Source organism: Xyrauchen texanus, chromosome 28 (genome assembly GCF_025860055.1).
Source record: "Xyrauchen texanus isolate HMW12.3.18 chromosome 28, RBS_HiC_50CHRs, whole genome shotgun sequence".
NCBI lineage: Eukaryota > Metazoa > Chordata > Actinopteri > Cypriniformes > Catostomidae > Xyrauchen > Xyrauchen texanus.
The window spans coordinates 23,456,301-23,474,336 of NC_068303.1; the positions used below are offsets into that span (position 1 = coordinate 23,456,301).

Consider the following 18,036-nt stretch of genomic DNA (forward strand, 5'->3'; position numbering starts at 1 on the left):
TCTCAATAACCTTGGCCAAAACAATAAAGAGTTCAACATAAAGTGCCAGTTGCACCAACAACATAATACATAGTTCAACATAAAGTGTACCATTTAAAATAAAATAAAAAAAGTGCCAGTGATTGACCTCAGTCCCTATTATTCCAATATCCTGATGAAAAATAAATCTCTCCGTTCGTTTTTTATAACAAAATTTCCCATCCACGGGGCCAACCAAAGCGGTCTCGTCAGCTTCTTCGTTCATGTTCACTGTGGTTTGTTGTTGTCTGAAGTCATGAACGCTAGTTGGTGCTCCAGTATAATCGGTCCGCCGAAACACATCCAGTGAGAAACGTTCTGCGGTGCAAAAATAAGTGTGAATAAATGCGTAAAAATTTTTTAACGTGTTATTTTTTGTGTAATTAATTCATCTTAATTAACCCGTTAAAGTCTGTAATTAATTAATCTTAATTAATGCGTTAAAGTCCCGGCTCTAATATATATATATCCCAGGAAATGTAATTCTGGCAACCGTAAACTATGTTCATTGACACTGCAAGCGCTTTCCCATAATCTGTGCTCGCATACCAAAGCATTCATACACATCCAGGGACAATCGTAAAGAACAAAGTCACATCATGAGACTACTTCCAAAAAATTGAGTAGATGGTATATTTAACATCTTTCATTTATTATTATTTGTTATTGTGATTTTATATTTAATAAATACAGAAGCCAGAGAGCGTGACAATATATTCCCAAAGTAATTTTCCATACTTAGAGTCTAGTGTGACCTCATCTTTAGTTCATTTGACTCTCTGTCTTGTGGGAGCCAAATAAACCCAGGTGCTTCTGGTTTTCAAGGCATTGTTTAGCAATAGAACAAGAGGAAATGTATCCAATCATCTCCTCCCGTTTACTTCTGCTATGAGTTGTCTCTAGGTGCATCATTTGAAATAATCTAAACCAGAAAATAATCTAAACCAATCAATTCACAGGTCCCGCTATATCTTCTACCTAACCTGTGGAGCCAAGCAGCATTTTTAGATAGGACGAGATAAAAACAGTCTAATATATAAACAGAGGTCTGGAGTTTTATCCCTAATCTTGTTTCTTTTGTAAACCTAGCATCACCAACTGTTGGGGGTTATCTACTGGATTTGGGGTGTTAGTTTTGATTTATTGCAAAACATCTGTTTTCTTTCCACACCAGCTGGTGATATTGTCAGAACAAAATAGTTAACATTAGGACATCCAGTTTAGCTTGTTTCTGGTTTATTCATTATTTTGGTAAAAGTTAGGTTTAGAGTTAGATTTGTCTGCCTGTGTAGCTTTAACATGCTATACTCTATATAAAACCTTTTTAAAACCACATTTTGCTTTCTTATTTTTTTTATTTATACGTAAATATTTTATGACCTCGTATTAATTGAGAGGCATGGAATATTTTTACTTTTAATATTTCCTTTTTCATGTATCTACTGAAGGCAAAAATTTGTATGATAGATGGATGGACAGCGGGGATGGGTGGAGGTAGGGAGTAAAGGAGGACTGTGAAAACCAGTGGCAGGTTTACAGGGGATTACTTCCTGCAGAGTTTGCATTCTTTGATTTGGAGAGAAAGCTTCTTATAGCTTAAGAGCTTACAACAACACTCAGAACAGTGCAAAAAAAACAAACAATAACACAATTGAAGACATACACACACATGCACACCACAAACACCTTAACAGTACCTAAAACACAGCTGCAGTTTAAAAAAAAAAAGTGAGTCGCAAAGAGCTTTGCCATCATTCATTAGTGAGGTTTATTCACACCTCGCTAAATACAATTATGACGCAACTGCACTGTGGCACTTATTTATCAGTAGTGGGGGATGGTTCTTTAATGTTAAAGACCCTGTGATATCACATGACGAATGTAGTTTTTGTCCTATTGAAACAAGAAGATTGGGCGGGACATTTTGATGTTTTTTTTAATTTATTTTTTATTGCTAATAAGGTTTAGTTACATCACAGCCATGAATAATGCTATTTGTTAGTCAGGTGCAAGGTGTGGGATGTTTCCATTCTAGAGAGCATTTGGTTTAACAAAAATCTGTGTATTGCAGGATGAGTAATCAATACGTTTGGTCAGTTTTCAAGAAAGAGAATCACTTCTGAATGCATCTATCTGCTAAAAGTGAATGTTTTGGAGTACACTAGCATATAGATGGCCACAGAACAACCACACAAGGACCAGGCACAAAATGTTAACTTTTTAATATATTGTTTTACAGCCATTCAAGCAGGGTAACCACTGTGTTTTTGTTTTGATTTCTTTACTAATGAATAAATCATTTTATTTGTAATTTTCCACTCTGGCTCAAGTCCCTAGGCTTGCATCAGATTTACTATGGTTTTCTGTGGTAATGTAATTGATCCCCAGGCATGAGCCATGTGTATTGATTTCCCAATAATGCCTGTAAAAGATTACCTGTCTTATATTGATGTCTCTGTCACTCTGACGGTAGCCCTGTTGTTTTAATCTTCACAGAAAGCACTGTTCCTCATGAGCTCTTCACACCGCTACTCATCGGTTTTGTTGCCGCTGCAGTTATCCTTGTTCTGATCCTTATTGTGCTCTCCTACAAGTACATGCAGGTAAAGTGTCATTCATTTCATATCTTGTCTCCCAACACAGGAAGTGCATATTGACTCAACAAGGCATTTAATTACACCTCATTCATATTGGGCTCTGATCCCAGGATATTGGCAGGATCAATACCTTTTTTTTTACCTTTCTTTTGCTTAACAAAAGAAGGTATTAAGCAGGATCCATACCTTTCCGTGTGAAAGCAAGCCAGTGCTGGAATGCCCGGAAATATTTTCCGGGATCAGACACTAGTAATATTACCGGGATCAATCCTGGGATGTGTCTGTGTGAATTTTTTTTAATTCGCAGCATTGTGTGAAAAATGTACATGCTGTTTTCATTAAACAAGACCACATATTTTTACCAGACATATGTAAAATTAATGTGAAAAAAGAAAAATCCTTTGAACCACAAGTGTATTTACACAAACTTAAAAGTGTTAGTTTATGCCCTACTCTCCCCTTCAACCTCCGTGAACTTCATTTGCAAAGATGAATTAGGCTAATTAAGAATATGGTAGAAAAGCTAAAGACCCCCTTTCATAAGAAACACAATCAGATACACTTTTACCAGTTTTGAAATGACTCAGAATAGCTTTTTAGGTGACTAGCACACCACAGCACTTGCAACCTAATGACAGGCCAACTGTTTGTTCATACATTTATTTTCTTAACCCTATAAAGGGCATGAACATAACGATACAGCAAAAATCATTTATTGCTTAACACATTAGGTTCCAAAAATAGCTTTTATTTTCAATTTTACAGCTTGTTGTAATCATGATCGAAAAGTTGGCATTTGCCTCGGTGCTTCTCAATGCTTAATTGCAGCACAACAGTTAGCATACAATGTGTATATTACTAATATGTTTTATTTGTACGTTTAAACAGTGCTTAAGGCATACAGAAACAAATAGCAGTGCTAGTCCAAAAAAACAGAAAAACACCAACAAATAAATGGCAAATTAATAATAATTTTGATTGTAATAAATTATAATTTCTGTAGAAAAAAAGTATAGAATTACGTTGTCGTTTAGTTTGTTTTCTTTATTTTTATGAAGGTAAACCCCTTTAGAATCAAACTAAATTACAAACACGATTACTGAATCAATGGTGGCTATAGCACAGGGCTGTTAATCAGAAGGTCGTTGGTTCGAACCCCACGGCCGCCACCATTGTGCCCTTGAGCAAGGCACTTAACTCCAGGTTGTTTCAGGGGGAATTGTCCCTGTATTAATTGCACTGTTAGTCACTTTTGATAAAAGTGTCTGCCAAATGCATAAATGTAAATGTACATCTTAACTGTTGCCGGGCAGTATCATTAATTATTCATTTTGTTTCCATATATATATATATATACATTTTCTATTATTTAATATTAATAATACTCCAATGCACTTTAATACCACAATTTATTTATTTATTTATTTTGTTCTTTTATTTTATTAAAATTATTTAGGTTAATTTCACTTTCAAACTGTATTGTTCTTGGGAGGCATTTCAGTTGGTAGACAGCAGCCAATAACACAAAAACAATTAACATCAAACAAAACAAAAATGATCTAATGAACTATTTATAAAGGTTGGCCTAACTACTGGAATAAAATCAATAAAATTGTCTATCATAAAAATCTCGTACAGGGACCAGGGAGATACTCGCCATCTGCACAGACAATTAAATTAACCATCAGTTTAGTTGTACCGTACGCAACTTATTTGTTTACAAGATAATGAAAGAGCAGGCATCTCGAGACAAAAGATGCGGTTATCAGTTAACTCAACATGCTGCATGTTAGACGTCACGTCGCGATGTGACTTTGTTCTTTACGATTGTCCCTGGATGTGTGTGAATGCATTGGAATGTGAACACAGATTATGGGAAAGTGCTTGCAGTGTGAATGAACAAATTTTGCAGTCCCAGAACAGTTGCCGGAATGACTTTTCCTGGGATTAATATTTGTAACTCTACATGAATGGGGCAAACCATAATCTAACTAGCATGTGTTTTTTTTATTTTATTTTCCTTCCCATTTCTCCCCAATTTGGAATGCCCGATTCCCAATGCGCTCTAAATCCACGTGGTGGCGTAGTAATTTGCCTCAATTTGGATGGTGGAGAACTAATCTTAGTTGCCTCTGTCTGAGACTGTCAATCCACGCATTTTATCATGTGGCTTGTTGAGCACGTTACCGTGGAGACATAGCGCGTGTGGAGGCTTCACTCTATTCACCGCGGCATCCATGCACAACTCACCACACGCCCCACCGAGAGCGAGAACCACATTATAGCTACCACAAGGAGGTTACCCCATGTGACTCTATCCTCCCTAGCAACTGGAAAAAATGTAGTTACTTTGGAGACATGGCTGGAGTCACTCAGCACGCCCTGCTCGCTGAGCTACCCAGGCCCCCACTAGCTTATGTTTTACTCCTCAACCTACAGTACCAATAAAATACAGTAGCCTATATATTTGTTTTTACACGACTTGTTTTTTAGTTCTTGATATCAGGGATGATACTTCAGACAGTTTACCTGTCACACCTGCCAACCCTCCCACACTTCAGGGGAACTCTCAATCAATACACACTCAAGGAAATTATTTACTTAGCAAGTCATCAGACCTGATGTTGCATTGTGCAGCTCCATTGCGCAGGGAAGCAATCAGCCATATACACAAACACACACACCACTGGCAGTTTGCAAACACAGCTTGTATGGGAAAACATGCTTCATGCAAGCTCTTCTTGTGCCTAACAGTGAAATATAAAATTACTGGGCAAATTAGCGCTTTAGAATTTATATCCATTTCCTTGTCATTTGTTTAACAGATATCTGTTTAAAACCTGAGACTTTATGAGTAAGCTTTGTTTACTATGCACCTCACCACCAGTGCTAACTGTACTTGTTGATCTGATGTGAAAGGGTGTTTTTACTGTTCTGAATTTATTTAATTTTTTCTTATATCTTCTCCCATTCTTTCTTTCCTTCTTTTTCTTTTTCCTGCAGAAACCCAAATACCAAATACAGTGGAAAGTCATAGAGGGTATCCATGGAAATAGTTATGTGTACATTGATCCCACTCAGCTTCCTTATGACCACCAATGGGAGTTTCCCCGAGATAAGCTTCGATTTGGTGAGTGAGGGCCCAGAATATATTTCCTTTGTCTAAATGGTCCTTGTAAATCATACAGTTCTTTTCTTTTTGTAAGCAATATTGAAAACATGTATTTTGTGTGAACATTACATTTGGAATCAACTGTAATTATTATCCCTTTAAGTTTTAAAGGTTTTCGTTCCAAACCCATATGACTTTCTTTCTTCTGTCGAACACAAAAGGAGATGTTAGTCAGAATGTTCAGTCTGAGTAACCATTGAATTTGTTGCATCTATTTTCCATACAACAAAGTTACAGTACATTAAAATTAAAATTAATTAAATTAAAATTGATCAATTGTCACACATTATACATACATTTCTGCATATACATGGTTAAATTATTTATTTTTCACATATCCTAGCTAAGCTAGGGTCAGAGTGCATTGTCAGCCATGATACGGCGCCCCTGGAGCAGATAGGTTCAAGGGCCTTGCTCAAGGGCCCAACAGTGGTGTCTTGGTGGTGTTGGGGCTTGAACCCCTGACCTTCTGGTCAGTAACCCAGAGCTTTAACTGCTGAGCCACCACTGCCCCCATGGAGGTGTTCCACAGAAGAAAGGAAGTCATATGGGTTTGGAACAACACAAGGATGAAAAAATGAGTAAATTAGTTAAAGGTGCACTTAGTAATTTTATTTGTGTAGTGGGGCTTGGATCCAGCATCATTCAAACGCAATAATTTTCAGTTAGTGATGGCATTGTACAAATGTATTATTCACAGTCAGCCATGATTAATTTAATCCATGGTTGAAAGTGTTCAATAACAGGATGGTTACTGAGATTAGGTGAGTAATATTCAGCTATTCATGTGATCCTAACATGGCAGCTTTACCGAATAACAGCTTTAATAAGATAACTGATATGACTGGAGTCTTCATCTAATGTGAGAATTAATAATTTTAAAGTTTCAAAATAACAATTAATTTCTTAAAAGGAAAAAAATACTGAGTGCGCATTCAAGGTACTAAAGAGCATAAAGCCATTCTGAACTGACTAGATACTGCTTTTTTTGGGGGGGGGCGGGGGGGGGGGGTTGCTGCTTCATGGTTTATGACACTGCAATAGCTGGTACCTTTTGGGAAAAAAATCTTCTACCTCGTGACAGTATCAAATCTTTCACATGATGGAATAACTGTATCCGTCCACAAACAGGATCTAACAGGATCTGGAATATCCCGCTTTTCCACAAGCCACACCTGCTTGATACAAAAACAAGATTTGAATGTTCTTACTTGATGCTGATTTTGGATCAGCTTTCATCCCAGTGTAAACAATTGTATAAGGAAAAAGTCAAACTTGGCACAGAGCTGCTGGTTACACACTGTCTATTTTATGAAACAATTTTATTGCTCCCCAGGAAAAACTCTTGGGTCTGGTGCATTTGGGAAGGTGGTGGAGGCCACTGCTTACGGAATGTCCAAGGCAGACACAGTGATGACTGTAGCTGTGAAGATGCTGAAACGTGAGTAAAAGAGAAACACAGTGCTCTTAAAATCTTATGAAATCTGAGTAGCACAAAAACACCTTTTCAGCCGAGACTTAATCAGCTTGTTTATTTAAAAAATATGCCAATGTATAGTGACACACCAGAAAGTACACGAACCTGTTATAAGTAAGGAAAAGGGTGTTATACATTTCCAGTAAGATTTCCATTTAGCTTTTGAAAATGTTTAGAAATAGGAATTTCGTTTATTGTTAATGTCAATTACAAAATTACAACACACACAAAAAAATACATATTTATGTTGTTTTATTTACTTCTTTTGTTTGTTGTGGTGTTATTCCCCACAGCAAGTGCTCATGCCACTGAGAAAGAGGCCCTGATGTCAGAGTTGAAGGTGCTTAGTTATCTTGGCAACCATATAAACATTGTCAACCTGCTAGGAGCCTGCACTGTTGGAGGTAAGGGACCAAGCTAAATATTTGTCTTGATTTTTAGTTAGTTTCATTTTTTTGTGTGGTCTTTGTTGTTATTTATTATTTTGACACCACATGACTGTTCTGTTTCACAGGTCCAACTCTAGTTATAACAGAGTACTGCTGTTTCGGTGACCTGCTGAACTTTCTGCGCAGAAGGAGAGAATCCTTCTACTGCTCTACACTGGGAGTAGACTCTTACTATAGGAATTTTGTGCTACAGCCAGAAGCAAGGTAAGTTCGATGATCAATACAGCTGGGAGATATTTACTGTCTATTGAATTGCCTATTTCCTGTCATCTTCCAAAACAAGTTTAATTTAGTTTAATAAAGTTTAAACATTAATTTTAGTTTTACTAAGGAGAGTTTTTTTTTGCTTGCAGTGAGAGCAGAAATGGGTACATGACCATGAAGCCCTCGGTAATGGAAATTCTGTCTTCTGAAAACAGATCACTTAACAAAGGTTGGATAAATGTCTCTTATTTTGTTTTGTTGATTTTTTTCAGTTTTTTTTTTTTTATTCAGTCTTGTTAGGGATTTTTGACATTATAATCTTCTATCTCCCTTTAGGTGATTCATACACTGATGCAGATGCTGTCAGTGAGATTCTGCAGGAAGATGGGTTGACTCTGGACACTGAAGATCTTCTCAGCTTCTCCTACCAAGTCGCCAAAGGGATGGATTTCCTGGCATCCAAAAATGTAGGACTTCACTTCTCTTCACTTCATTTCTCTTTGTGTTCTATCTCTGTGACGGATACAGAGTTTAATATTCCAAGTGTTTGCGGTAATCCCATTCAGCAGATCATCTCGCTCTTCTACTAAACCACAGGCTCACATTCCATTATCACTGTCCAGTCAAGGGTCAGTTTTCATGATGTCAGAAACACACCCATGTTGTCAAGCACATGCACGCATTCATTCACTAAGGATCACACTGAGAACTATCAAATTTCTCAGCCTGGTCAGCAGGTCCAGTATTCAGTTTAATGGAAGGACACTAAATTAGTCAAGCTGTTGAGCTGGCCTGAGATTTCTAGCTGCATTTCAACACCTCTGTGCTAAAGCTTGGAATCTGTATGTTCCACACCTCTTTGCTAATGAGGTTTGAATATTGGCACTGTTATTGTAAATACTGCTTTGACTGTTCTTGCTTATGAATAATTCAGATAAGGCACTGCTTTAATCTAAAATATATTTGGGTTAGTGTGGACTTCTGGTATTTCTGTGAGTGAGTTTATTGTATGTGTTTGTGTAGTGTATTCACAGAGACCTTGCAGCCAGAAACATTCTCCTCACCCAAGGCAGAGTGGCCAAGATCTGTGACTTTGGACTGGCTCGGGACATCACCACTGACTCAAACTATGTTGTCAAGGGCAATGTGAGTATTCATTGTCATTACAGGATTCACATGCTTTAGAAAAATATGTAAAGAATAAAAAGTTTCACAAATGAAAATTATTTTACCAAGCTTTCACCTGCACCTTAAACAATGTAGCTTATGAACAACTTTAGGGTGATTCTCAGGCAACCTGTCAAGAAAATGTCCTGGTCATATTCAACCCAAAATAAATAAAAAACGTATATTTTGCATAAAGAATATGATGCCTATATTTAGGACCACTAAGTTTTTTGTTTACATTCTGACATTATTTTCAGGACACTTGGGATAGGGATAGTTCACCCAAAAATGAAAATGTTCTTATAATTGATTGACTCTCATACCAGATGTGTATAACTTACTTTGCTGAACACAAATTAAGATTTTTATAAGAATATTTCAGCTCTGTAGGTCCATACAATGCAAGTGAATAGTGGACAGAACTTTGAATGACCAAAACACATAAAAAGGCAGCATCAAATTAATCCAAACGACTCCAGAGGTTAATCCATATATTCAGAAGTGTTGTGATAGGTGTGGGTGAGAAACAGATAATTATTTAAGTACTTTATTTTACTATAAATTCTCCTCCCTGCCCTGAGTTGTATGGATTACTTTGTGTGGTCTTTATATAATTTTTGGACCTTTAAAGTTCTGGCCACCATTCACTTGCATTGTATGGACAGAGCTGAGATATTTTTTCCGAAAACATTTTCTTGACAGATTCCATGAGGATCACCCTTTAATATTTCTGTATCTTTATCTACATATTTGTATATTTGTAGATTATCCCACTCAGTTTTGCATTTTATATATTAATTATAAGGTTATGTGAATAGGCTGGAACAGACCACGTTTTATGTTTTACATTTTTGGACCCAGGACTAAACTCTTTATTAACATGTGAAGTTACAAAATAGCATGAAATCTATAATGAAGGCTATCAGCCAACTTAGGCGTTGTGTTAAACCTGCTTCTTCAGTGTATAAAGAAGAGAGCTGTTGTAGTAATGCAAAACTACATCGATCAACTATTTATCCATGTTCAGACATGTATTAGATTTGAATTGTCTGAATGCCATTAACTGATGCAAAACATTCTGGGAACAGGGTAATTTCTGTAATCAAGACAGTTAATTAATTTTCCTAATTTCCTGGCTTATGCTACACACACTTAATTTGCATCATGGTGTAAATCTAGCCCAAAGCAATGTTCAGTAATTACAAATTGTGTTACTATGTTGATAGTCCAATGTATAGGAAGTTATACCATTATTGGGGTTTCCAAATGCAGCTTTTGATGGTAAATAAAAGGATGTAATTTGAATCTATAAAGAGTTGTTCTGTGTGCTGTTTTGCTTTATCGTCATTATCTGTGTTGTTAAGAAAGGAATGCTTTTAATGAGACTTTCTCTGTGCAGGCTCGTCTTCCTGTAAAGTGGATGTCTCCCGAGAGCATCTTTGAGTGTGTGTACACCTTCGAGAGTGATGTCTGGTCTTATGGCATCCTGTTGTGGGAGATCTTCTCTCTCGGTACGTTAAACTTTTCTCATAATTTATGTTTGACCTGGTATGTCTCTGTGATATACCTTTTTGTTCTTTTTAAAAATCTGCTCGGACCAGTTTAATAATTGTATAATGATGTTTTGCCTCTAGGGAGTAGTCCCTACCCAGGCATGCCTGTGGACTCCAACTTCTATAAGATGATCAAGGAGGGATACCGGATGGATTCGCCTGAATTTGCCCCAAGTGAAATGTAAGTCTTAGGTTATGCCTCTGTGTGCCTGTAATTGTAGCTTGTTTTGAAGTTAAAAGACGGTTATCAGTTGACAGTTGAAAATATATTTCAACAGAAGAAACAAGACAAGGTAATGGCAGCTAAATAGAATCATGGGTTCATTTATCCTTTGTTATGGTGTGTGTGTAGGTGGCAAATGCACACAATGTTCCCACTTACTGTAAACCTGAGCTATTGTTTTTCAGGTACGAGATCATGCACTCATGCTGGGATCCTGACCCCTTTAAGAGACCCTCCTTTAGCAAGATAGTGGAGAAGATTGAACAGCAAATCTCAGACAGCACCAAACATGTATGTCTTTCTTTTCTCTTCCCCCTCTTCCATTTGGCTTTACACTATGTGTTAACCAGACATGACTGTGATAATATTACAGCAAAAAGCTAACTGTCTGTCCACACTGAACAGGAAACTACCATATGACACAGCACAATCACAGCCAATCAGTACATACTTGATGTTTAAAGGAATATTCCGGGTTCAATTCAAGTTAAGCTCAATCGAGAGCATTTGTTGCATAATGTAGATAACCACAAAAATTCATTTAAACCTGAATTTATCACACTAAAATCATGTTAACACATATAATGTTTACATCATGTGGTTATACTGGCCTCATTCACTTCCATGATAAGTCCATTACTGTAGCCTCCATTTTTGCTTATTTTTAAGTAAATGAGGACCGAATCAAAATGATTTTTTGTGGTAACTAAGATTTAGCCATAAAAGTTGCTGATTGCTTAAGCTTGTTGTTGAGCTTAAAAATAAAGTTTGTCATTTCTGTGCACAAAATGGAATAGCAAAAATAAACATAGTTTCCAAATAGCTTTCTGAATACACTCTTAATTAGACAACGGCCGAACAAACAGATAACACCGCCTTTAAACTCATGCCATTGGTAGAGTCAATGTTTACATGTCGGGCTGGAAGGTTCACTCAAAACAAACAGAGGAATGTTGAAATTGCTACAGCCCTGCAGTGTTTAAGCTGGAACAGGAGAAAATATTTAAACATCCAAAAAATTATGGACCAAAGAGACTTCACAGTGGGCGTGGCTACCCAGCGATATAGACGTTAAGCTCAATCGAGAGAATTTGTCATATAATGTAGCATAATTTACAGTTGCAATCAAAATGATTAAATTCCCCCCTGACCAGCAATACATTCTGTTGATGTGAATTAAAACACATCAACTAAAACCAAAGTAAACCTGATTGATTTTGAGAACAAAGAGTTCAATTTACCCAAATTTAAAAATAAAAAATAACTAATTCTCTCCACAAATGTCGTCAAAAATATCCAACCCCCAAGGTCAATCATATGTGGAGCATCCTATATCCTTAATAACAGAAAATAAATGTTTCATGTAAATGTTCTCAGGCTTCGGAAACCTCTTTATTAGAAGTTTTACATATTTCTCATGAACAAAAGCTTCCAGCTTATTGACATTCTTTGGTTTCTGTACTACCACTGCTTCCTTGAAATCCCAACAAAGGTTTTCAATGGGATTTTAATGATGGACTGAAAGGGCTCTTCAAGGATGTTCCACCACCCATCCCTAAACCAGATTTTGGACAACTTGGATGTATACATGGTGTTATTGTCTTACTGGAAAGTCCAGTGATCACTGAGCTTCAATTTACATACTGAAGGCATCACATTTTTCATGCCAAATTGGCCTGATTCCTGAAAGAATCCATGGTGTTAGTCTAATTGTCAGGATAGCCGTTTCCTGCACAAGCAAAACACCCCCATAACACGACTGACCCACCTCCATGCTTGATTGTGGTGATGGTGTCGTTCTTGTCATCAATTTGTCATCTTACTCCATACATACTGTTGACCCATTGGTCTAAAACTCATTTTCAGATTAGTGTCAAACATCCTTTAAACCTTCTTCCAGGACTCCACAGGTCGTTCCTAATTACTTCTTGAATATTCAGTCAACTGGAGTCAACATTTCCCCTAGTGAAGTTTTGCTTTCTTCCACACCCCAAGAAGGTTGCTGTTGTACCACATTTAAAAAATGTATGAATGGTGCTGCTAACTTTGTCTATTGGAAATTAAAGTGCCTTGGAAATGTACTTTTAGCCATGACTTTTCTTGTGTAAGGAAATAATCTCCTCTATTAGTTTTTGAGACAGATTATATTTAATTGCATTTTTTGCATAGAAATAAATGTTTGCTTACAACGCTAAACTTACATTTTAAAACTTATATCAGACTGATGACTTAATTTTGTTTAAAAAAAATTACTTGTGTACTCTTACATATTTAAGATTCTGCTACACACAATAGAGATTGAATAAATATGACATGGCTGTATTTTTAAATGATCCTGCTATTTAGAAATATTAGGTTATATTTTCACACTATGACTTTGAATATGTCACTCAACTGATATAGATGTAATCTTAAATAATGGTTCATCAGAAAAGCTTGTACATTGGTAAATCCTTACTGTCTTGTTTTATTTTTTCTTTTTTTCACATTTTAGAATAATAGTAAAGTCATCACAACTATAGAATACTAGAAATGGAAATATGGACATTAGTTGTTACTAAAAAAATCAAAAATAAACCAAAACTATGTTATATTTTAACATCTTCTAAGTAGTCACCCTTTGCCTAGATTTTGCAGAAATGTACACTTGGCATTTTCTCAACCAACTTCTTGAGGTATCACCCTGGGATGCTTTTTAAACAGTATTGAAGGAGTTCACATCTATGCTGGGCATTCATTGGCTTCTTTTCTTAACTATTTGGTCCAACTCATCCATTTCAAAAACGTTATTATTTTATTAAAATAAACATTGTTTTCAAATAGCTTTCTTTTTGAAGAATGCACTCTTCATTTGCCATTTGTCAAACTAAAAGATAGTCTCGCCATCAAACCGATGCCATTAGTTGAATCAATGTTTTTGTGTCGAGCTGAAACAAACAGGAATGTTGAAAGTGTCACAGAGCTGCACTTTCAGGGCAATCAAACTATAAATGATTTAAGGATAATTGTTTCTACATATTAAGTTTCTCATGTCCCTTCTATGTAGATTTACTTAAACTTCAGCTCCAAGTTGCCAGTGGCACCAGGGCCCCGTGAGGAGACAAGTTCTCATGACCATCGGCAAAACTCTGTCGGAAGTCACAGTACCACTACTCAGCCCCTGCTATCAGGCAACGATGTCTTCTTGGAGGAAATGGGGCCTCGTCACCCTCCGGTGTGAAGATCCCATGCCTTCTTTACCAAACCAAGGGCTCTGGCAAATTCCATTAATCTATTGAACTCTTAGCCCTGGTTATTGGTCAATATATCTGTCTGGCATACACAAGGACTTAAATGCAAAACACTGATCATCTCTTTTCAGATCAGAGTCATATTCTTTCCATTACATTTCTTGCCGATACTGTGTATACAATTTTCACCAGACAAGGCAATGATGGTGTTCATCCCTATCAACATTTCATTTATGGGACATAGATTTGAATTTATGCTGGTATCACTATTGTACTAAATCTCCAACACAAGTCTACAGGAGGCCTGAACTTGTTTGAATCTCTTTGCTTTAAAATACTGCTACATGTTATCATATTAACATACTAATGATTCTTTTTCTAATTGTCGAGTCAAACAGGCTGATTTGAGCACTGATTTTGCTTTGTAATCACCATGGTGAAAAAAAAAATTTTGACCGGAGGAAAGTTAGAATGGAAATCTTTTAGACATTCAGTTTGACCTGACCTCTTAGCAGGTAATGCAGTATGATACACCTTAAAGAAAATATTGAATATTGGCTGAGACTGTCAAAGGGTGTTTTTGTAAAAAAAAAAAAAAAAAAAAAAAGGTATGCCTCAGTGTGAATCACAGTTATTTTACTAATAACTATTTTTCTGATTATTCATCTTGTGTATTCAAATATCAAACACATCAAAGGCTCATTTTTTTTGGAGAGTATGTTCAGCAATGGCTCAGCTTTCTACATTTGACTGTATGAACACATAGCTGCACAAGCCAAGAACAAGCAGCTTTTTGCATGTTGTGTTTAGATTAGAATTGAGAGTATTTTGTCAGTCGGCAGCTTAACCTGTTTTGTTTCATCTCAGAAGATCTGTCCCGTTTAAATCAACCGCTTTAAGGCACATTTCAATTCGTCATTAACAAACAACTCGTTGTTTACTGTAAACACTCAGTTAATTTTTTGGTTACACATCAGTGTTATGTTCTTGGTTTATTTTGTCTTTTTTCCTTTCACACAAAGTAAATTGGGACAGCAAAATTATCCAGTGAAGCAGTCATTCAAGTTTAATGAGGCATCAAACTTTTAGAAAGTGTTTTAGGGATCACTTTAAACATTGTCATGTGGCAATAGCGGCGTCTACCACATCTTAAATTCATCCATTTCAATATTTAGTAAAGATGGGATAAACAAAGCTTTTCCCCATTTTTCACGTCTGAAGTCAACACATTGATAATCCTTCAGAAGTGATTATTTCTTATGTGGCTCTGTAACTGCAATAGTGACCTGAAGAAGAGCAGTAGCTTTTGTAGCATTGGTTCTTTTCATTGCATCTTTCGTGAAGCTAGATAAGATGATTGATGCTCTTTTGTACACTTGTAAATGGTTTGCTCTAGCTTGTTCTGTATGTGTGTGAAACGTTCTGTTTGTACATGAAACCATTTTTGCTGTTATGGTCATCACAGAAACAAGATAGGGGCTCAAGACACAAGATTGTTTAGAGTAGAGATGGCTTTGAGATTGGATCGTTGCTCTGTTTTCTTGTGTTTGTGGAAATCAAGGGTTATTTTGTTCTACAGACTTGACTCAATTTACTACAATAACTGTTGTGCCTAACAGATTACACAGTTTTTTCTGCTCTTTAGCCAATGAGAATCTTGCTGTTGAAAATGAAGCCAATAGAAAGCTGCTGCTGTGTAGAAATGGGTGCCAATGGCTTCTCGCTCTCTGTAGGAATAGCCAGTAAAGGATCTGCCAATTGTAGGAGACAAAAGAGAGAGGCTTTCTATTAGTTAGATTAGATAATTGGATTTTCATTTCATTATGGATCTGCCAAAGGGAAAAGGGCAGAGTAATCTTCTGAAAATGAGCTATGTTCTGAACATTGCAGTCAACAGCAGCAGAAAACTCAGAGCTGTCTAAACATCAGTAGTCCAGGCACTCAGTCAGTAGCTCATTTCCCAGGTCTCCCTCTGTTCTTTGTGTCCAGCTGCTTCCTCCAGCGGATGCCTCACTTCCACAAAGTCTCAGCCAGGGAGATCCAACTCAGTCCATCTCCAATGCTCCCCCCTTCTTTCTCGCGACACTGGAACATTGTTCCTGATGGGCACTGACTTTCGCTTCCATTTGCGCATATGTGTTTGTGTGTGCGTGTGAATGCGGTTGTGTTTGTGAATGTGTAAATGCAGGTCATTTGCTTTTAAAATACTAGAGGACTGATGGGTTCCTCCAATAAAACTATTGTAGTTAATGAACTTCCGACTTTCAGTTCAGCCACTACATACGTACATACCATCACTGTTTGCTCTCTTTTATGTAATTGTATGTAAATAAGATATATGTAAATCATAATGTTGCTTCTTTTCTGTTATCATGGTACGTTCTCTTTTGTGCAGCAAGAATTTGATTTATATATATATGTGTGTGTGTGTGTGTGTGTGTGTGTGTGTGTGTGTGTGTGTGTGTGTGTGTGTGTCGTTTTCATTATCATTGCTGAATCTTCCATCCTTGTTTAGCCTCTTGATTAATGTAATCATAAGTGCAGATATCAGATATGCATTCCAGGTACAGCTGGCTATTTACTGTATTTAATCAATTAACATGTTATATTCAATAATGCTTCTAATTTCAGTATTTGCAGTCATTTGATTGATGACAGTACATGAAACATACATGAAAAATGCTGATGGTGCAGGAATCATAATTGTGACTGCATAGTTCTCATGTGCATTTACCCACCCCCAACCCACCCCTGGAAAAGAATGTTTAATGTATTTTATTGTATATTTATTTTACAGTTTTTATTTTGGAAACAAATGTGCAAATCCTGTGTGTAGCTCTTGTTGTTACTTAAGAATGTAAATAAATAACTGAAACGTGAACAAATATGATATTCTTGATTTATTGATTGATTGATTGATTGATTTTGCTTATTAGTTTTAATTGCCTTTAACCCTTCCATGTCTTTGGGCAATGATGTTAAACCGCAGCACTTACCGGGTCAAATTGACCCAACACATTAAATCACAGTTCAGCAGTCACAATTCACACATTTTCCCATGTAACAACTATTTTATAATCAATAACCAACCTTTCACTAATTTAAAAAAGAAGAATTTACCAATTTTATACACTGTAAATTCTTCAAATTTATATTAGAAAATAGTTATGTACAGTATGTATTTATTAGGGCTGTCAATCAATTTAAACATTTTCCTGAATCAATTACATGATTTGCCAATTAAGCAAATTAATTACACATCAATATTTGCAGAAAAAGGCCCAAAATAAAAACTATTAAATATATAATAAAATAATAATATAGATAGATAGATAGATAGATAGATAGATAGATAGATAGATAGATAGATAGATAGATAGATAGATAGATAGATAGATAGATAGATAGATAGATAGATAGATAGATAGATAGATAGATAATTTACATTGCATTATTATGGTAGATGAGTAAAGGATTGAAAAGACAATACAAAATGTGGCTTTATAAGGCAATATATTGTTTCCATATTATTGGATGCTCATATCATAGAACATCTGCTTAAAGTCCACAGTCCAATTTTGCAATTGAATTAGTCAATTTGTCCAAGGTAGACTTATTTTTATGGCTTTCCTAAGGAAACACATGTGTCAGACAAGCACTTTAAAGTATCTCTCTTTGATTGCTTCTTGTCATAAAAAGCATTTTAGGATGCTGTGTCAAGATAAACATAGTTTAAAAATCTTTGTTAAAGTCCTAAACTGGTCAAAATGACCCAATAGAACCAGGAAGGATGGTTCACCCAACAATGAAAATCCAGCAGTTGTTTCACCCCATGTTGTTCCAAACCCTAATGAATTTCTTTCTACCATAAAACACAAAAGGAGATGTTAGGCAGATTGTAAATGACTACCAAACTCACCATTAACTTTAATTGTATGGGGAAAAA

At 36.2% G+C, this 18,036-nt stretch overlaps 1 protein-coding gene and 1 long non-coding RNA gene across 7 annotated transcripts in view; one reads left to right on the forward strand and one right to left on the reverse strand.

Moving 5' to 3' along the window:
• The window catches only part of LOC127621663 (uncharacterized), a 114,419-nt gene extending 111,829 nt beyond the window's left edge, over positions 1-2,590 (reverse strand). Inside the window, exon 1 of the long non-coding RNA XR_007967887.1 lies at positions 2,455-2,590. This is a non-coding gene — a long non-coding RNA (uncharacterized LOC127621663). The remainder of the gene's footprint in view (positions 1-2,454) is intronic.
• Positions 1-16,966, forward strand: part of LOC127621661 (mast/stem cell growth factor receptor kita) — a 38,678-nt gene extending 21,712 nt beyond the window's left edge. For all 6 annotated transcript variants that reach the window (XM_052095344.1, XM_052095345.1, XM_052095348.1 and 3 more), the window contains 12 exons: positions 2,515-2,621; positions 5,619-5,745; positions 7,124-7,228; positions 7,558-7,668; positions 7,779-7,917; positions 8,067-8,146; positions 8,254-8,384; positions 8,941-9,063; positions 10,484-10,595; positions 10,719-10,818; positions 11,046-11,151; positions 13,907-16,966. In XM_052095344.1, coding sequence (XP_051951304.1) covers positions 2,515-2,621; positions 5,619-5,745; positions 7,124-7,228; positions 7,558-7,668; positions 7,779-7,917; positions 8,067-8,146; positions 8,254-8,384; positions 8,941-9,063; positions 10,484-10,595; positions 10,719-10,818; positions 11,046-11,151; positions 13,907-14,080 — 1,415 coding nt within the window. In that variant the 3' untranslated portion in view covers positions 14,081-16,966. The remainder of the gene's footprint in view (positions 1-2,514; positions 2,622-5,618; positions 5,746-7,123; positions 7,229-7,557; positions 7,669-7,778; positions 7,918-8,066; positions 8,147-8,253; positions 8,385-8,940; positions 9,064-10,483; positions 10,596-10,718; positions 10,819-11,045; positions 11,152-13,906) is intronic.
• Positions 16,967-18,036: the final 1,070 nt, after the last annotated feature.